This window comes from Phalacrocorax aristotelis, chromosome 8 (assembly GCF_949628215.1).
Source record: "Phalacrocorax aristotelis chromosome 8, bGulAri2.1, whole genome shotgun sequence".
NCBI lineage: Eukaryota > Metazoa > Chordata > Aves > Suliformes > Phalacrocoracidae > Phalacrocorax > Phalacrocorax aristotelis.
The window spans coordinates 23530926-23552020 of NC_134283.1; the positions used below are offsets into that span (position 1 = coordinate 23530926).

General features: G+C 41.8%; 2 protein-coding genes across 13 annotated transcripts in view; both read right to left on the reverse strand.

The window, feature by feature from the left end:
- Positions 1 to 996: 996 nt before the first annotated feature.
- On the reverse strand, positions 997 to 9595 carry ARL2BP (ARF like GTPase 2 binding protein). Of its 8 annotated transcripts, none has more exons than XM_075101939.1 (8): positions 9514 to 9595; positions 8466 to 8586; positions 6206 to 6267; positions 4451 to 4557; positions 3921 to 4006; positions 2573 to 2669; positions 1928 to 1995; positions 997 to 1403 (listed from the first exon to the last, which is right to left on the reverse strand). In XM_075101939.1, exons 2-8 carry the CDS (start codon positions 8504 to 8506, stop codon positions 1376 to 1378), a joined length of 489 nt encoding a protein of 162 aa, XP_074958040.1. In that variant the 5' UTR covers positions 8507 to 8586; positions 9514 to 9595; the 3' UTR covers positions 997 to 1375. The 8 variants fall into 8 exon arrangements, with proteins under 8 accessions (XP_074958040.1, XP_074958042.1, XP_074958043.1 ...); XM_075101941.1 differs by having other exon boundaries at positions 9346 to 9562; XM_075101942.1 differs by lacking the exon at positions 9514 to 9595 and adding an exon at positions 9386 to 9511.
- A 2421-nt stretch (positions 9596 to 12016) lies between these two features.
- RSPRY1 (ring finger and SPRY domain containing 1) overlaps positions 12017 to 21095 on the reverse strand; it is a 38651-nt gene continuing 29572 nt past the window's right edge. For all 5 annotated transcript variants that reach the window (XM_075101933.1, XM_075101935.1, XM_075101934.1 and 2 more), the window contains 5 exons: positions 18699 to 18810; positions 17625 to 17727; positions 15963 to 16115; positions 13805 to 13909; positions 12017 to 12876 (listed from right to left, as the gene is read on the reverse strand). In XM_075101933.1, the coding sequence (XP_074958034.1) occupies positions 12780 to 12876; positions 13805 to 13909; positions 15963 to 16115; positions 17625 to 17727; positions 18699 to 18810 (570 nt within the window). In that variant the 3' untranslated portion in view covers positions 12017 to 12779. The remainder of the gene's footprint in view (positions 12877 to 13804; positions 13910 to 15962; positions 16116 to 17624; positions 17728 to 18698; positions 18811 to 21095) is intronic.

The following is a 21095-nucleotide window of genomic DNA, read 5'->3' on the forward strand; positions in this document are numbered from 1 at the left end:
AGTTTAAGGACAGGGAACTGCTTGAGCCAGTCCAGCGGAGAGCTATCAAGATGATCAGGGGAACTAGAGCATCTCTCTTAAGAGGAAAGGCTGAGAGACTTGGGTTTGTTCAGCCTGGAGAAGAGAAGACTGAGGGGGAAATCTTATCAATGCTTATAAATATCTAAAGGGTGGCTGTCACGATGATGGGACTGGACTCTTTTCAGTGGTGCCCAATGAGAGGACAAGGGGCAATGGGCACAAGTTGTAACACAGGAAGTTCCACTTCAATATGAGAAAAAACTTCTTTCCTGTGAGGGTGACAGAGCAGTGGCACAGGCTGCCCAGGGAGGTTGTGGAGTCTCCTTCCCTGGAGACATTCAAAACCCTCCTGGAGGTGTTCCTGTGCCCCCTGCTCTGGGTGTGCCTGCTGAAGCAGGGGGACTGGAAAAGATGATCTCCAGAGGCCCCTTCCAATCCCTGCCATTCTGTGATTCTGGTAAACATGTCTGTGCTCAACCTACCATCAAGCTTACATTACTAGAATTAATGCAGCTGTGCCTCTGCCAAAAAGGAAGTAAGAAATTGCATACATAGGCCAGATTTTGTTTTATCATGATTATTTTTCCCACTGTAGAATAGCTGAAGCCCACATGAAAGTGAACCAGAGAACTTTGCACATTACTGGTGAGACTTAAAAAAGCCAGAGAGCAGACAGGTTTACACACTCACATATCAGTTGTCAGGGCTGAGAGACAGTCTTATGCTAGAACATGTACCTATTAAAACATATTCTTCCATTTGAAAGCCATAGCACTTAAGATCATATTGAAGTATTAAAAAAAAAAACCACAAAACAACAAAAAACTAAACAACAAAATATTGTGGGGAGGAACCCAGAAGTTATGTATTCATACCTGTCCTTCCAAGAGCTGGAAGGACATACTCTTTTTATACTGCCACCTTGATTTGGAAAAGTTCTGTATTTTGGGGAGATGCTTAAGACACCAACCAAAATAACATGAACACAGGCTTATTTATTGTCCTTTCAGTGTGCTGGGCTTCTCAGCATGTGCAATGGTTAGGCTGGTGTACAACTACTGTGTATTTATTAAAAACAATTACTCTGGTAGAGGTGAAATTGTCATCTTCTGTGGCCACTGAATACCAACCAGAATTCACACACAGATGTTCCTAAGATCAGGCTCTGAAGGGATAGTCTGGAGGGTGAATGAGTTTTCATCTTGTAAAAGCACCTTCATTCTCATGACCTTTAGTGTTTTCTTGTCCAAATGAAAGCAGCAGCACTCATCTGCAGAAGGAAAAGTACTGCATAGATGCTTCTAGGAGGAGGATATTGATGATTTGTTTAATGAAGTCACCACTAGGCCACTGCTTAAATCCAGACTTCGACCTTCTTTTTCCTAGAAATGTGGAAGAAAAATAAATCCGTGACTCAATGCTGTTTTGGAGCAAGCAGTTAAAAATATAATCAAACCAGCAATACATATTTTGTTTGTTGCATCAAATCAATGTAAAATTACACCTTACCTAAGCATCTATGACTGAATGTAAATGTCAAGAACAGATTGTGCAGGAATCCCTGGAGTTAGGCCACTGTCGCTCTGCCAGCTGCACGTCCAGCTTAGAGCACAGCCTTGCTTACATCTGGTCAAGAATGCCCAGCCAGAAGGCTCATCCAGTGCTCAAGGATCTAGCGAAAACTAGCTTCTGTGCTTTGCCTCTCAGGTGTCCCCAAAAGTGCAAACCCCAGCTGAAACTATTCCTGCTGCTGAGACACAGACTGGCTCTTTCTCCTCAACCTGTCCCCGTTTTCACAAAGCCGGAAGGGGTTGGGCGAGGCGGCAGAGGACACAACTCTGACAACAATTCTGACTCTTTTGCTCCTTTGTCAAATGTGACTGGGTGGACACTGGGGAGTGCGTACATGTATTTAATTTCCTTCGGAAAAAGCTTGTTCAAAAGCCTTAATAGTTTTGTTTGTTTTTCTTCAGCCTGGACAGAAAGGAGAAGAAATACAAATGGAATAAGCTTAAAAAGTTAATTTTGGAGTGGCTGGAAAAAAAACAAACAACACATTAGGAAAACATATAGAATCACAGAATGGTGAAGGTAGGAAAGGACCTCCAGAGCCATCTGGTCCAACCCTGCTGCTCTAGCAGGACTGCCCGGAGCCAGCTGCCCAGGACCATGTCCAGACGGTTTCTAAGTAGCTCCAAGGATGGAGACCCCACAGTCTCCCTGGGCAGCCTGCGCCAGTGCTTCGTCACTCTCACAGTGAAAAAGCATTCGCTTATGCTCAGTTGGAAATCAACATTCAAAGATGCAGAAAACGTGTGTTTCCAAAGAACTGCTCCACATACCAGCTTAATTCATGTTTTCTAGAAATTATTAATTGTGGATATTGAGCTTAAATAGCCGATCAGTGACGTTATTTTCCTCTTGACCACATACAGCCTTTGAATAAATGCTGCTACCTACTGTAATAGCACTGCCCTTGGTACTCTCTGGTAGAGCTACACAAAAACAGCAGCCATTATGCCAATGAAAATAAACAATGTGACATACTTACAGCTCTGTAATCCAAGAACATTTCTTTGAAAGCCAGAAAGTCAGTAAACGTGAGAAGCATATCAAATATATCACCTGCCATTTCATCTTTGTGCTGTCTATAAAGAGAAGTAGTTGGGGAATTAGAAAACTGTGTGGGAAATAAACTCTTATTTTAAAATGGTACAAGGTCAAAAGGATATCAGTGTAAGTAGAACAATATCAAAATTTAAATGATAATGTTATTATGGGTCTTCCGTAAAGCAAAACTTTAGCCAAGTATTACCTTGTAATATTTCCAATGCAAGTACATTAACATATTATATTTAGGTAAATGTGAAAGTATCTCATCAGTCCTTGAAAACCAGACAAAGAAACTGACATGTAAGTCAAGAGAAGTAACACTCAACTAGCATTTATCTATTTATTTATCTTGAGCCCTGAAACAACTAGGCAGTCCCTTGGAAAGTGAGAAAGGCTGGGGAGAAGCACAGTGTGCTCACACATATCCCTTAAGAATGAGGGACTGTACTGACAACACTTTGTTGAGGTCTTTTGATGAAAACATTTTGGAAGAAAGATTCCATGCTCCTGTATCGGCATATTTCAACAAGACTTTCTTGACAGTCAAGGGCTGGGTTGGGTTGTCTTATTTTTGGGGGGTTTTGTTTGTTTGGGTTTTTAAAAAATTATTTCATTCTTATCAGAAGGAGATTTACCTTAAACAGCCTATCTTTTAAGCGTACTATGCATATTCACAGTAACTTCCCAATGTTTTATTTAAAAAAATTAAATAGATTCAAATATTGTAAGATATTCAATTCCCAATGAGACTTGATTTTCTTATTCATGGCGAAAAACAGTGATCTTCCAAATATGACCTCTTCATAAAGTTGGTTAAGCTAAAGTGACCAAATGCAAAAGCTTAAGACAAATCAAACTTTTCTCTGAACACTTTCTACAAAAATTACAATGAAGGCATTATATCACATGACTGTTGAAAGACTACCAGGCTATTTAAGTGTCCAACACAGAGCCTGAAAGAGACAGATGAGAGCTAGCCTTTTAAGGATCTGGGTTCAAGGGACAACAGTGGAGAAAACCATTCTGTGTTCTGATTCTGATTTCTCTTACTACCCCTTAAGTCCCAATATATTTCAGCATAACAGTTCAGAAATTTAAAGTAGCACAACATGCTGAAGGCAAGAAAAGTGGGCAGTCACTGCATGCATAAACACTTTTGTTTTTAATTAAAGAGGAACCTCTTTTCTAAAGGGAGAACTGTCAAACCTAAGTTTTAATGTAGACAAAGAGAGTTAATTGAGAAGCATATAACCTGCCCCCCAACGAAAAGCAAAGCAGAGACTTACTGCAATGACATTGTGAAAGCAGTCATATTAAAACCAGGAATCTGATGAAGCAATTTTTCTTCAATGTATTTCTCTACTAGAGAGATCTGGAAAAAACCAAAAAAACCACCCCAACATCGTAACAAATTTCAGGAGCGGATTTCAAAACAGGGGATCTTCCTTACGCTGACACCTTACTGACACTTTGTATTACCCTCACTGGGCCGACAACTGCAGATTCCTTAGCTGGGTGATGCTAATTCAGTTATTCACACCACTGCTGAGGCACTGAGCTGAACATTTTTGCTGGGAATACTGATAAGAACAAAACATCTGTAGAAGTTTTCAGGTGAAACAACGAGAAAGTAACCTAGAGCTCCAGAAAACATCTTTCTTGCTTACAGATCGTGAAAGAGACAGCAGGCAGTACATTGGCTCTGCTCCATATAAACCCAGTATTTTTATAAAGGCGGGAATGCAGGACCTGACATTGGCCTTAAAAAAAAAACCAAAGACGGAATACATGCAAAAAATAGGAAAAAGTATCTTACATATTCGTTAAAAATAGAAGTGTAGATGAGCTTGTTTTCTTCCGAGTCATCAAACTCCTGGTAGTGCTTCTCCATAAAAGTCCTCTGCATTAATTGGAAATCATCATCTGGGCCACAACAAAAATGCATCATAGTTACGAATTTAGCCGTCCTTTTTCTAACACAAAACCCACATTCACTAGTCCTCCGCTTCCCTGTTGTAACCACGGAGCCCTGCACACGTGCAGAGTCCGTCACACCAGTACCGCAGCTGCCGCTGAGCCATTTCTCACCCATCTGTGAGAAGACCGAGTCCGCTGGCGGAGGGCAGTGCTACGTCAGTTATAGGAGCTGAATCAACAGAGCAGCAGCACATTAGCCTGCGTTTTGACAGCAGCTGTGCATGCTAAGTGGAATGGGATGAACACGCCCACCGAACAAGGTCTACAATGACAAGTTTCATTTACACTTAGTGTTAACAAAAAAGTCATCCTGCTTTACACTTTATTAATAAGGTTATTTACTCTGAACTCCTTTTTGTTCAGGTTCTCAAGTCAGCAAAAGTGATTACCTACAAGAATTCAAAATAATGATTTTGCCTTGGACGAAAAAGTATTAGTGAAACTTTGTTTTCAACTGCTGAGGATTTTTCTTCCAGTTGTGGAAGAAAATGGAAATAAAAATGAACACTATAGGTCACTGCCAAATTCAACAGAACAGGAATAAATATAAAGATCACTTATACACAGTGTTAAAATGCACCAGTATCCACTTTCTAAACTGTAATATATTCAAAATTCACTTAGTTCACATTTCTCCAGATTCAACTACATCACTGGGAAAACTGAGGCTGCGGAATGTACACCTCTCCGGGAAGGATGTGGTCAAAAAGACTATACGCTGCTACAAAGCAGGTGATGGCTGATAGCATGAATTCTGTCCTGGCATCTTGTAAACTACTTCCTTGCACACACCAACTTCTCAGTTAAAATTACAGTTCTGAGAATTTAGTGCCTTTTATTGCCTAATCTCACATGATGAGATCAGCACCATTCAACATTCCTGCCACATACAGATCCTGCCATGTTACAACTGTACACATAGATGCAAGTTAAGCACAACGAAATCAACTCAGAAGGATAGTCTCAAAAAATGAAACGTGGCAAGACCTGATAATGTCCATCTACAGTTATGCAATGCTGCTGCAGACAGAGGAAACAAACTGTTCTGTATTCAGCAGAGACAGGACAAGGAATAACATGCTTCAATTGCAGCACAGCAGCACTTTATATTGCGGATTATGAAAGGCTGCCTGCAGCAGCAACAGCTAGGCACTACAGCAAATTGCCTGGGCAAACTATGGCAGCTTCTACAACTATCCTGACAAACACGTTAGGAGATGTTTAGGCAGGGCTGGGGAAGGAAAGGCTACCACTCACAGTCTCTTCCATCCCCTTTATAAAAGAGTATAAAAATTCCAGAAAGCTTTGATTTCCATGTGAGATTCGCAAGTGTCTTTACTGTTTGTTTATGAAGGCATGTATCGCAGTGGTGTGGAGAATAATTTTCAAGACTCATAAGCCCACTGTTGCGCAAACAGCACACAAAAGACTTTGCATATATTTTTACTACGCTCCTGGGCACAGTGTCTGGCCAGGGGTCATGGGAACAAAGGAAGGAAAGCTTCAACGAAGCAGGCAGCAGCTATTTTGGCTTTGTATGTCTGCTAATAGAAAAGTGTTCATCTTGTGGTCTATAACTACTTGCAGAGCTTACCCATTATAATATGCTCCAGATACCCAACAACTGCATCAAACTCTGCATCAGAAGGGGAGGAGCTGAAAGCAAAGAATGGTGGTACTGCATAAATACATATTTCAACCACAGCAGAAATAAAAGTTAAAAAGTGTTAAGAAAAGCCTAAGCACAAATAAGCCCAGTAATTACAAGATAAGTGAATGATTTCCTGGTTTCAACTACAAAATAATCCACAACACTGATGATAAGAGATTGCTTCATGGGCATTCTCATCAGGCCTCTACTGTATTTCCCCCCCAGTAAGATGCCTAATGAAAAAGAAAAAAGTTGTTTTAGTGTCATTACTGTCAATTCCAATCATTGTGCAGAAGGATGTAAAGAATGTAATTAGAACAGCAAATTAAGCATTTTCCAACCCACAAATCCCAGCTGCTACCACAAGCTTTCCTTCTACTCTCTTCCTTGCCTAACTCTACACAGAGGTGGTCGCACTCTAGAGAATATTTCTAAATACTTGGTCTTGCGGAACCACTTAAATCCAATGTATACACAATATTATTTAACTGAGGAAACTTAAATATTTTTCTTATGCAAGGAATATTGCTTGGTGCTACAAATAAGTGGCATAATCTCCTAAGGTCATTCAATCACGAGTAAATATTAAACACCATTATGGATCTGAAATCATCCAGGGAAGAAACCTTTGGTACCAGCATTTCAGGACTCTGGATCCTTCTGGTAAATCTACTATTGTGCAGCTTGCTCAGACACTTTAGATAATCCACAGGACCTCCTTGGCCTTGGCATTCAGAGCTCATCTTTAGTGGGGGGATGAATGCTTCCTGTATTTGCCAAGAGATGAAAGACAGGCTTTTCTCACATGAGGGAAACAAGCCTCAGAGGACATTTGTCTTTACGAAAAAAGTTAGCTTTGATCAGCGAAAGCACCACTGAAATGAAATTAAAATGAAATGTGTCTCTATTTCTCTTTCGTAAACAGAGCAGAACACACTTTCATATTAAGTTTTAAAAAACTTACTGAAGTTATTTTGCTACTGAATAACAGCCCAGTGAAATTAATCCAACAACAGTTCAACCAGCAGTTTAACTATAAAGAGCCATAGGGCTCATTCTGACAGGAAAAAAGAAAAGACATTTGATTTAAAAAGCGTCCAATCACCAAGTGATGTTCTGGCAACATTTCTGATTTGTTAAGCCTTGGGAGACGAGTAAAGCCCAGCCAAGAGACTGGAGAACCGTGCTCTTCCACCAGAGTGCAGGACACCACCAGGAGAGGAGCTGGCACAGCACAGGTAAAATGTTACATATCCTGAGCCTCACACTTAAGACTTCAGGCAACAGGGCTCATTGCTTTCCATTTATGTGCAAGGACAGGATGCTTTGCTATGGATAATTTCCACTCCTCTTTTTCCCCACCAAAATAGTGCTACTATTGGCCTTATAGCTTATTCTAACAGCAACAGAAATTTGAAGTATTAGTTTACACCCCAGTTTAAGCTTGCAAGACAAATCATGGAATGTTAACTGTTCCAAAATAGCAGCGATTCCACCTCTTTATGCAACGCACCTGCGCCCACACACCTGAAGAAACACATGCTCACAGATCTTGTGGTTTAAGCCTTTGTCACCTCACTGTCTAGTCTAGGCCAGCACAGCCTGTGCTGCTGAAGCAGCCAAGGCACATGGCCATTTTGACAGTCTGCAGACTGAAAGAACTAAATCTATGACCTAGAGCAACAGAGGCACAGGCACACGTCCCCTTCTGTCACAAGCTTTAGGAGAAGAATATGCCAGACAAATGTGGGGCGAAGCAGCATCTTAGCACCTACCAGTGTAAAAATCAGTTGAGGCCACCCATAGAAAGCCTCATATGTCTAGAGAAGCACATTCAAACACAGAGGAATAGTCTCTTCTTAGATTCTGCGATATTAGACAACGTATGCTCTTAAAAAGGAGAAATTTTGAATTTAAAATGAACATAACCCCTGCCGTTTTCAGCCTTATAGCATTTATTTTGATCATTCAGCCAGGGCTATCTGGTGCTATGCTTATTGTGGTTGTATTTAGCTTGAATTCACCTAAACTCTGAACTGGTGTTATTCCCTCCTGGAGCTTTACATTCTTCTGCACCCTTGTTCTCCTAAGAGGCAGAATCTGGTAATCAGCATAGTGTAAATTCATTTCTGCAATTATATACCTATTATTTTAACTAGTAATTAAGTGATTGAAAATCTGTCACAGAACATAGCTTACTCACATGGCTACACCGAAGTTTTCTTCATCAGCAGTCTCCATCATTACAGCATTACCAGACCAGAGGAGAGGCAATCTGCTATATCACTGCTGTTAGTGGTTATTTCTTCTTTTTGGGCAAAGTACTAAGGAATAACATGTCTTGGCATTAAAACAAATTCAATTGTTAAATTACCATGCAATTCTCAAATTCGGAGAGAATCTTTAATTTTTAGACATAGAAATTTCAAAATCATGTTCTCTTAACGTTACTGCTACTTCTTTCCCCTCATAACTCAAATTCTCTATGAACTTTCTTCTCTGCCTACTCAGCGAACAGGCTCAGAACTGCACATACCTGCAGTTAGCCTCTGAAAAGGGGTTTTAGGTGACTTTTATATCATTCCTCCTGAAGGATATATGAGTGACTATTTTAAAGACACAGGAAAAGGAAGCCAGATAAGATGACGATGCCACCCGAGCGCGTCCCAGAGACCTCACAGGCCAGGCGTCGGATAGCGATCCCATGCGCTTGGCCAGGGGCTCTGGCCGCCGCTGGCCTGCGTCCTGGCCGAAGCCTGGGCCGTGGCTATGCGCGGTTACCGGCCCACCGCGCAGGACAAGGCACGCAGCAGCCCGGGACACCCCGGGGCCACTGAGATGGGCCAGCGCGACAGCTCTGGGTGCGTGCTGGGGCCGCCCTGCTCCCGCCACCGCTGCCGGGCGCCCAACGCCGGCCTAAAGCGCAGCCAGCTGAGGGGGGGCGCCAGCTCTTCGGCACCGCCTCAAGGCACAGGGGGAGGGATGAACCCCCGCCTCCCCCTTCTCAGTCCTTGCTCCTGGGGACAGCGAGGCCCCCCAGCCCCGTCCCTGCCCAGGGGACCCGGGCACCCGGCCCGCCTCACCGCCGCCTCCTCAGAGACACTCAGCACCGGCTGCCGATACCTTCCCTCTCCGAAAGGCGCCCGGGTGACCCGCCCTTCCCAAGGAACACAGGCGCTGGGGCCGTGCCAGCTTCCCCCACCCCGCAGAGCAGGGGCCGGTGCAGCGGCCCGGTCCCGCCCCGCACCTACCGCCGGTCAGGGAGGCGCCGCGCACAGCCATCGCCCGCCTCCCTGCCCCGCCATCTCCTGGGAAACGCTTCCTTCCGCTCCGCCCACAGCCAATCCGAGAGCGATGCGGCCGCGAAGGGCCCGCCCACCCACAGAAGGCCCAATGAGAGCGCGCGGGAGTGGCCGGGGGGAAGGCGCTGTCCGCCGCCGTGGCGGGCCGTCAGGCCTGGGGAGGTGCCGGGGCAGGTGCTGAGTTTAACGTCAGGGCATCAAAGGCCGCCGAGGAAGAAGATAAAGAGATAACGTGCTTCGTTGTGATGCACGCAGCCGTTACATCGGCGGGTTTTCCCCTCACAGAGCAGGACCCTGAGGGCTGGAGGACAGCGCGCTGCCCTCCACCCAGCCCGCACCAGCGAGCCCGGGCTCACTCGGGTCGCCTCGGCAGGCGGCTGTCCTCCAGTGTTTCACACAAGAACGACTTGCCTCCCTGCCTCGGAGTCAACTACTTATTCTTCCAGGGGCACCTCACGCTCCCGCAGGCTGCCTGCATCGCCCTACGGCACAGGCCCATTTACAACCCCGGCTCTCAGCAGAAGCAAAAGAATTAAAGAACAACAAATAGCCTTCAAGACGTTTTTTTTTTTATTGTTGAATGGACAACTTTGCAACTATTCGTTTTCCCTTCTGAGGGCCGGCGGAGCCACTGCCTCCCCTCCCTAGCCCCAGAGCCTTCAGGGCATGCAGGGAGCGACCGGGCTCACAGAGGATCGAGCTTTACAAAGATGCCCCCATCATGGATTTCAACAGAAAGCCAGTTGAATTTTACAGTCTTTTGTGAAATAAACAGGACAGTTCTCTGCAACACAGCTCCCTCCTCCGGCACCGTTGGCTTCCTCTGCCCAACACCAGCTGCATGGAAGACAGTCTGGGGCAAAATTTTCCAAAGCATTCACATCTTTTCAACAAAGAACGCAGGCACTTAATCCCATATCCACAAAGGCAGTGAGGCTCTTGGGTCACCTCCATTTTAAGGGGACACCAAATACCTAGCAGCCTTTGTGGACCTGGGCCTTAAGAGCTTAATCTGATACAGCACTTGATAGAAATCAGGAGTCCTAGGCACTTCTGAAAATTTTACCTCAGTTAATCCTGGCCAGGGAAACCAAAGCCCTGAAGTTACTAGAATCTACTAAGGCAGAGTCCAACATGGTTCTGTCCCACCTCTTCCCTAAAGTATGGTTTGTATCTTTGTACCTTAGGGATAAAAACCCATCATTGCATTTGGAAGCATTTAGAATTTCAGAATCACTTGAAATGAAGTTTTAAGATCCTTTTGGCAGTGATCGCGTTCATATGTTTGCTCATTCAGCACCAAGTAGGAAGGGACTCAGCCCTGACTGGCAATATGGATTACAGCAGAACACTGTAAAGTACAGTCAGTGAGGGAATGAGGCCCCCATGGCACAGATTTGCCAGTCTGACTTTAATCAAAACAGACATCCAAGGAGGAAGAGAATTCTCATTTCAGCAAAAAGACTAACCAGCACTCTGGTTTTGGATTCAGTCTGTATTTGGGGGGGAAAAAAAAAAAAAAAAAAAAAAAAAAAATCAACAAGATGGACAGAACTTTCCCAGCTCACACATTGTACTCCAGAGGTTCAGTGGAAACACTTTTGGTTTTCCCCTTTTTTTTAATCTCTCAATGAAATTCAGCACCCTTGAATTAGCAAAGGCAGAAGGTGAAAGGAGTTGCTAGGGAGCTTGATTGTGAACTCTGTGTGCAGAGCTCCCAGCTCCTATTTAAGTCAGTAGGAAGCAAGAGTGCTCAGCAGGAAGAAGCGAGCCTCAGCTCTGCTTTGTTAATACTTGATAGTACAATAAAGATAAACGATTTTAAAACGAAGATATATCGCAGCATGAGAATTCACTACAACAGCCTCTGCTGTTGAATCACTGCCACAAAGTGGGATTGTTTCGATGTACATTGTGTGTGAATTAGTAAAGTTCTAATATGTAGCCAGATAATTTAAAAAAACAACCTGTGCAAGTCTTGGAAGAAACCGAGTCGTATCCTCAGTTGGTGCAAAATAAGCATAACTCCACTGATTTTTGTGCTACTTCACTGACACCGGCTGTGAACCCTGATTCCTTGTAGAAACCTGGTAAAACAGTCAAAAGCTGCCCGCTGAAATGCATCCTTAACATACAAGTGTCACAAATGCATAATTACAGTGGGAATCTCTGCTCCACTATATTATCCCTACCAAAAATATGAAGTGTGGCCCCAAACCTGCTCAGAGCAGGACTGACACGTGGCAAGCAAGGTGCATTTCTAAAGAGTTACAGAACAAGACTGAACTTGCTACCCAAGTAACTTTTTTTTTTTTAAATAAACTGGCCCTAAATTCTCCTCCAATCTTTTAAGATAGATCAGTATTTCCAAAGTGAACATAACTTTCAAAAACAACACTGATTAAAAAAAGATATTTGATAACCTTAAAAAATACCCAGAATATCAAATTAATTCCAGTCCAGCGTTATAATTATTTAAGAATACCTCCTGAAAATTATATCCTCACAAAAAAACATGGGTACTGAAGTTAAAAGCATCAGAAACATTATATACTTGAAAATACCACCGATCTTTTAACGTTTAAAAACAAACCAGAACATTCTTTGGAATCACCAAGTTATTAAAACATGTGAGTTTCTCTATAGTCTCCACACTGTCTTTTCAAATGAGTCTGCATACGGATTCAGTCTCTGAGCAGTTTAATATCTGTCAGAAAATACAGTGTCTCTGACCAGCAGGAGGCTACATTAAACAGGGAAACATCAGCATCCTCTTTTTAGCACTGACTTCTGCCAAAAATAGAGGCTTTCGAGCACAAGACAGAACGGGCCTGTTTTAGGAGATATTTCTTTTCTCTTCTGTTCTAAAACGCATTGTACATTTACCTCCAGTGCATATTTTTTCAGCACTTGCGACAGGCAAGAAGGAAAGGGGGAAGAAGAGAGATGCTCTCCTGCGCTCTTGCTTGGAGGAACCAATAGCCATAGCATGTTGACCTACCAGCTCGCCTTACTGTTGAAACCCATTCCCGTTGCTGGCAACTTGGAATAGCTTATTAAAGATTTCCTTTTTAAAGATAAACAGATTACAGTTTAGCATGAAATCTGGTTGTGGCTATGGTTCTATGTGCGTAAAGATTGGTTAGAGATGCTTTCCCCTTTCAGTATTGGTTGGAGTTCGTTAAAAACAAGTCTGTGGTATTTCTCCACATGTGTCATGAAATGTGAGAGATCTGTCTGACTCGGGTTTGTATTTCCTGTCGACACAAAGGGCAGGTCTCCAGTTGCAAGGCACACTCCATGCACAGGTCACTGAAGGAGAAGAAAAATCAGTTAAAGCCTACAATTACAGTATGAAAAACTAAATGGAAAAAATTCCAAGCACTAAGAAGTTTAGTTAGCCTGCCAGAAACAGAGCTGAGGTAAGTCTTTCAGTGTGGAGATTAGGAGTTGCAAGTCAGGTGTTGTGGATCCACAGGCTTTCAGAGGAACTCCTGCTGCTTGGCATCTTACAGACCTGAAGCTGCTAGTGCAGCTGGTCGGGATTACACGTGCACGCTTTTGTTAATCTTAACACTTGCTCCATCTGGAGAATGGCAATCCCAGTGAAGCTATCTCCACTTCTTGACACACACCAGGCACACCTCGTTTTAAACTTTCCAGCGTCTAGACCCATGGCAAGACTGCTTACACGAGTGCTCTGCAAATACTAAGGAACTGGACTTAACTGGATTAATTTCCCAGTAGGCTGCTTAAAGGCAGGAAAGTGCTATTATGGTATTATTAATACTGCTGTCCCATTTTTAGCTTTTAGAGGAATTTGTGACTTGAGACAGTCCATTTGTTGAACACTTAATGAGTACTTGAGTATATAACGAGTTTTCTGCTCTCCTCATGTGATCTGGATTTCACAGCACCAGTACTGAACAAGTACTCATCAGTAAAGCCTTTGATTTCAGAGAATTAAGGCTCGACAGCCCAGGGGTAGCATACATAGGTAGCCGCAGTACCTCCCCAATCCCCCCCTCCCCCCAGTTAGGGATTAAATCTGCTCAGGGTGAGGGGAATGGTGCAAAAACTGTGGTTAGCCTCTGTCATATCCTTAAACAGAAGGGCTGTTTCCTTTATGCTGGGGAGTCAATCAAGATAAGCAGGGACTGCATCTGCTTTCACCTAAGCTGAGTGTCAAACACACACATTTTCCCATTTCTCTGGTTTTGGGTTGTTCTTAAGGTTTTACCTGTGTCCACATGGCCTGAGTTCTGTGTCCGCTACCTCATCACAGCAAAGCGTGCAGCAGTTCTCTCGGATACTCACTTGCTTCAACAAAGCCAGGCGCCTGTGTCTGAAGAAAGAGAGACACCCCCCCCCCCACACATTAGTTTAACTCAAAATGATAGATTCATAACTTTTCTAAGTATTGCATCAAGACCAACGCAACACTTGCCTGTTCTACTCAACAATACTGCTGATAAACATTGATCATAACTTCCCACAAAAAAGGCTTAACACAGCCAGAGATGTTCAGAACAGTCTTTGACCCCCTATTCTGGTCTGTCAGAAGGGGACAAAGAGGGCATTAGATTACAATTCCTCTAGCTCCCGCAGCTGAACACTTCAAAAAATTTCATCTTTCGTATCCACGTGGTTTTAAGAGTTGAGAAAAAACCCAAACAAATCACACAAACCCATGTATCAACAAAATTCTGAAACCCTATAATGCTGTAACACAGAAGAATAGAAATTGAAAATAAAATTAACAGCCCAGTATGGAAACTGCCACAAGGGAGAATAAATGGATAAAAATCTCCCATTTGATGAAATAAGGCATTTCAGATTTGGAATGCATACACTACATGTCAGAACTGTTCAGTGGCAGGGTGATGTGTCTTGCCCAGACAATGCCCCACACTGGATGCATTAAATTCAGCACAATTCTATGTCAGTTTATCACTCCTGTGATGGATAACTAGGGTCCACTCAGGCCCTTGCCTTTTTTTCCTACCACTTTTAAGATGAAAGCTATCTTTGAATTTAGGACTGGCTTATCGTTTCCAAACAGTTCAGGCTGCAGGGCAGGGATGATCTTTGATTACACAGTTTGATTACCCAGTTTCGCTCTACACCGTTAGGCACAAATAACAGCTTTCACAGCTAATGCTTAAACATTGCAAGAGTAGTGCCAGAATGACATCAATGCCAATGACATCTGATCATCAGCTAAAAACTCCAAAACGCCTTACCTAGTGCACGACACTAGTAAGACAGAAGAACACTTAATCTGAAAAGGGGGCTGACCGAGAACAATAACTAACAGATCATCTTAAGGGATTAAATCAGACTCTCACTTAAAGCACCTGCAGTCACAAGCAGGTGTAAATTACTCTGCCTATATGTAAGTACAAAATGGTCTTGCAGGTTGCGTTTGATTTTCTCCACATAAATACAGTATCACAAGCCTCAAACTTTGCCAACGTGTGACTCGGATCCAAGAGTAAGTTTTTTTTTGTTTGTTTTCTTTTTAAACATGAAGATACTTCAGTACCTCAACTACACTTGATCAAACAGCTAGATAATTCAAAACCAGTCTCTGAATTTTATTACAGCTGAGGGACCCACCCTCCAGCAACCCCCACCCCCACGCAGACACCACAAGAGATTATTTCAACCACGCACATCAGCAACACTGTAGAGGGCCACCTTTGGACAAAGTTGCAAATCTCGGGTACGCTATATCCCAGATTACACTGTATACTGTTACTGTTTGTGTTCCAGTAAATTATTTTATTACTAATGACCTAAACCAGAAAAGCTATTAGTTTTCATTCCTGCCAGAAGTTTGGTAAGTTAAGGAAAAAATGTATCCAAACCTGTTTATCTGTCTTGATTTCTATTTAGGTGAGAAAGCACTTCTAAATTTTAATAACCTTTGCAATTACTATCATTCACAAATGGGGAAACTTTCATTCGGATCAGAAAAGAAGGACAACTTCAAGTCTTACAATTATTCAGTACCTCCATGCTGCACAAATTAGGTCAATTTTAAATACACCACCGTTTTTTAATTAAGACTATACCTCCTCAACCAACATAATCATTCTTAGACGGCAGGAGGCACTTACACTAAAAACAGTTTATTGTGCAGCACTGGTTAATTTTAATTTAGCTTAACATGACAAAAAATTATTTTAATTTAATGGATTATGATTGTGTGTCTCCTGCCCTAGTCAGTAAGTTACACTGGAGCCTATGGTCTAATCCTTTTCTGAAAGGGACCTATGGAGGTGTGACCTCATAAAAGATAACTTTGCCAAGTATAACATAAGACTATTCAGCTCATCAGTGAAGCATTTTATTTCTCCATATGCAAACACACCCAAACTAGACAGGAGGATTACCTGGGCAAAATGACTTTCTCTTCTGCTGTCAGAAAGGCATAATCATTAAAGGTACTAAACTTCATTGATGGTGGGTACTTGAAAGGCTTTGCCCCAAAGTTGAACTCACATTGTTGATAGGACATGAAACTAGCTGCAGCAAAAAAGCCAGACCTGCAATGTGATGAACAACAGATTTCAGAATGACTAAAACAATAACAGAGTTTTCCAGACAAGTTACTAACTTTTACTAGACAAAACCAGACCCTGAAACAGAGAGACAAGTTCCTTCGATAGAAGTGTTCTATGGCTAATTGGGAGAAAAACCTCTAACACATCCAGCTTCTGCTGCACATACTTCCCTTGTTTAGTTCAACTTCTGAATTTACTATCAGGGTTTATCTGCATTTACTACCGAGTCAGCCAAAGGCCACCTACTCTACAACTAGGATTAGTCACACTTACGCTAAGAGCAGATACATATATCTGAACAGCCTACAACCTGATCCTCTTTACACTGATCAGCTTGGGTGTCTCCTTCAGCACTGGAAGTATTTTTCTTCCAAACAACTGCTCTTTAGTAGAGTTGTGAGGAGCTGTACTAACTGCAAGGGACACCTCCGTGTCCCCTGCTCCTGATGCTTGATTTGAGCAGGCACAGATCTGGGGAACTGGCAACTCTCAGACACTTGTGGTGTCGGACCTGTGCAGGATGAATCCAGGTCTGAGCTCTCTTAGCACAACACCCATCTGTTTCTCCTTGACCTTGCAGGACTACTGCAGGACAGCTGTCTTCTCTTCACAGCCACACAGGCACCTTGTGAAAACACTGCAACTATCACCTCTTCCAGTTTTATTTACTGAAAGCACCCAAGTTGAGTAATACCCTAAGTTCTAACCAAGTAACAGAATCTGTTGAGTGTATAAATGATATACATGATGAACAGAGTACTGAATGGACAAAGCACTCTGCAACTCATTAAACCAAGCTACTCTTTGCTTGCATCTTGAACTTCATTTTGAGGAGAAAACATGAATGAAATTATTAGCAGAGTAGTATTAATTTACAAAGTGCTGTAATATTTAATTAAGCTGCATAGGAAGCTTCTTTCTCAAGTATCACACCAGCTTATCTTTCAGAACTAAAAGGCTGAACTTCTCCATGAGTGTTAGAGAAGTCAGCCACATGTTGATTTTAACAGAGTTGGCAAAATAAGGCTAACACCTTTGCATAAAGCTACCAAGATATGTCCTTCCACGAACATTCAATATGCTACTACAGGAACTGGCCCAGTGAACAGCAGTAAGTTAACATGCACTCTTCTGCATTTCCAGGACTGAGGCTTTATTTTTGAAAAGATCAAAAATTCCTCAAGCACTCCTAGAAATTTGTCCATCTTCACTACAGCCTCATTCTGTTTCAATGCTGTGCTAGTTTGACAGTAGAAAACAGAGTTGAACCCACCTTTGAAAGGTCCAAAGTATTTTTTTTTTTGACCCTGAAATCCAGCTGTGAAATTATATCCTCCTCACTGATTTCTAAGCAACTTTCAATTGGGAAACCTGCTTAATGATGGCTTCAGGTAAACGAAGATGATTCTACATCTCAAATAGGAAACACTTCATACAGTTAAAACAATTATCCATACAGGTCACTGTCCTTCCAAATGAGCACATACTTACACAGCAGATGAAAATACTTGTTTCTCAGCAGGAAGCTGGTTTCCATTTAAATAGAAGATCATTTGCTTTTCTTGCAAGTCTAGTAGAAATCCTATTGTGTCTCCTTACATGCAAAACAAAGATAAAGATTTCACTTCTGTTAAATGCCAACAGCTGAAACAGTTATTGTTTTAAGTATCACATATCAAACACTATGAATTATCTCACTTAAAAGGAACTGTTTGCAAAAGCATAAAGGAAGAAACATCGATACGGACAGTAACTAAAGAAAAAAAACTGCAACAAAATAGTAAAAAAAAATATTTTAGTCTGCCAGAGCATTAATACTAAATGGTTGTAGAAGTACTGCAGGCTATTTGCCAAAGCCAGAAAAGCACTGCACTCTGTCTCTCCTTAGCTATTTTACACCCGTTGAAGATATCCTCAGAAGCTTGCTAAAGTCTAAGTTTCTAACATGCTTGTGCTGTTTAAGAGGTGTTTTAATTTTGCCATCCTTGGGAGAAAATTTTAATAGAAGAGAAGGCGGCACAGTTCACACAAGCATGGCATGCACAGACTCCTACAATGATTTCATAGCTGAGATCAAGAACAGAACTTTGCTGTCCAAGTAGTTAACCAAGAATTTAAGGTAAGCAAGACAGCGCACTCATCCTTTTAAAAGTCTAAGTCAGAGATCAAGTTTTTTTCCCTTCTCTAAAATAACTCTCTCAACCCAGAAAGGAAGATTTCAACCCTGTTTTGTAGGACTACAAACATCTGGAAAAAAAGTCTTATAATTAAGTGTCCAGCAATGTTAGTTGGTGCTATGATTTGTAGTCTGCCTATGAAAACAAAAAGCACTTAACCAACAAGATGCTCTTTACACAGACTGTGGAATAAGAGTGTGGTGCCCACTTTGTACATTCAAACCACTGCAAATACTAGTAAAGGCACAATAATTATTAAACCTTTAGCATCATCAGGATTAGGCAGTAACTGCTCTGTTCGCACCTCCTAACAAACTGTTTTCTAGACACCTGCAAGAGGAAAAAGTCCTGTGCAGAAACCTAGCTAGGATGAACAGCAGAAGAATACCTTCTTTCCAACAGGGATGGGAATGTGGTTTACTTCTGGCATTATACCAAATCAGCTGCCGGCAGCCATCGTATGCACAGGAGTACTCATCGTCCCCAATGCCATAACCTTCCTTTAGAAAAAGAGTAAAGCATTTCAGTCTGCTGCCATTCCTCACGCAGAAGGGCTAAAGCGTATTTTTAATTCAACTAAACTATTCATCCAAGAGCAAGAAGTGTTTCTCCCACTGACATGAAGATAATTTTTTCAAACTAGTTTTAGCTTCATTTTCACATCAAAAGGAATTTGTTGGGGTGAGGAGGGGGGAAAAAGGGGATTTTGCCTCCAAAGTGTTTTTCATTCTCTGTGAGCTCAATTCACTCCTGTCTATTAAACTATTTAAAGATCAGACGGCTAGTACCCAAATAGCTAACTTTTTTGCATAGAAGTGTAACCACTCTCTTATCTTGAAGTCCCAGTACTAGACTTGTAACACCACCCCCTGCAAGATATCCAAGTGCCACCAGAACATACAGTACACAGAAAGAGAACAAACCCGTAGTCCCTTCACTGAATTTCTTGCATATTGTGGCCCTTTCAGTGTCAGCTTCCCTCAATTTGTGAAAAGATTATCAAGTGATACTCCTGAGGTCCCAGACAAATGCAAAAAAAAGTTTCAGAGCAGGAGAAGAATCTGTTACATAGGAAAGCACAAATGTGAAACCCAGAAGCATTATGGATGACGACTTCCTTGTGCTCCGCATCGTTTGTCTGCAGTGCATATACCAGGCAGCATTTGATTACACAAGCCTCAGATACCCCAAATTAAAGCTAAGCCCAGCTAATGGGTGTTTAATGTCATATTTCAGACTAGTCTTTTTGTTACACATGCTGTAAATAAAGAGCATATGGCTACTCTGATGACTGTTTGTGGCACACCCAGAATATACTTCTGTTTCAGGTAGGCACCTGATGAACTTTTAACAGCAGCATTTAGCCACCAGCAAAACCACTGTAGCAACAGAAAAAAATCACCCTGCTCAGAGATGTGATGTCTCCTATGTCCATACCTTGTACAGGAAGCACAGACAGAAAAATGGATATACACCAAGCTCCTTAACAGTAAGTGGGGAAAATCTTTTAAGCCTCTTGGCAGTCTAAAGGCAGACACATGGCCTTTTGTTTCAAACAGTTTCCGTTACATACGATGCCTACAATGCCTGTGCTCAGGACAGGTCTGTGTGCGATTTTTGTTTGTTGTGAGTTTTTTTTGGTCTTGATTTTTTTTTTAAATTTAAAACATACTGGCAATTCCATGCTAGAAATGTGGGACTAGACTTTGGAGGTGATGTAGGGATCTATGCCTGTTATACACCAGCAGAGGACAATGCTATCTACATGAATAATCAGAAGAAATGGAGCAAGACCACTGAACTCACAAGATGACTTAAGTTAAATGGTGAGAAAAGCTACTCTCCCACTCCTGTTGGGTTTCTTGCCACTGGTATTTGATTCATCTCCTTGATGTCTCTCTCTCATATTCCCCACCATCATTATTTAACTCATATGTATATATTTGGCCTATCTTCATATTAGCTTCTGCATTTGACTCAGCTGTAGAATGATTTTTTCTATAATAATCAGAAATAAGTAGTTAAAACTGCTCATCTACATTTATATAAATACAAAATATTATATTTTTATATATATCAAATTCTATAAAAGAAAAAATTCTTCTCCTAAACTAAATTCCAAATAGGAACAGAAAGCTACGCCATTACAACAATGAAGCAGGATGAAGGGTATATTTCTTACTCAAGCTCAGCCAGTAGAATTGTTAACTTAAACCACTAGCCCTGTATTTCCATTCTGGTCAGTGACGGTGGGCTGGGCCATACATGCCTTTTGTACTAAAATTCTAGCTTTCACTTTAATGAACTTTAATGGAAGTTTAGAAGGATGATAATATGGAAAGTCCTCTCTGAGCTGAAGCAGAGAGGTTTTTTGGCTAGCAATCATTACGCTTTCTTAGCATTATGGAAATACTGCAGAAAATACACTACAGCATACTGAGTTTACCATGAAGATTTAAGAATAAAGAAGTCTTAGTTATATCTCTACTAACATTTGAGATGATTCTTTTACTATAGCTTTGGACTGCATATGCACATGGCACATTTTGCTTTAATGCTAGTAAGTACATAATTTAAAAAGTAAAACAGTAGAAAGAATACTTAGAAGTAAGAATAAGATGCTAAGTTATCTAGATGAGAGGGAGAGCAAACTATAACGTAAGACAGTGTACTTATTCTATATTATCAGAATAAAAAACATGAAAGTAGAGGGTTAAAACTTTTTGTAAGCCTTATTTTTAATTGAAAAGAAGGTGTCACATACCCAAACCATACTGTATTGCTG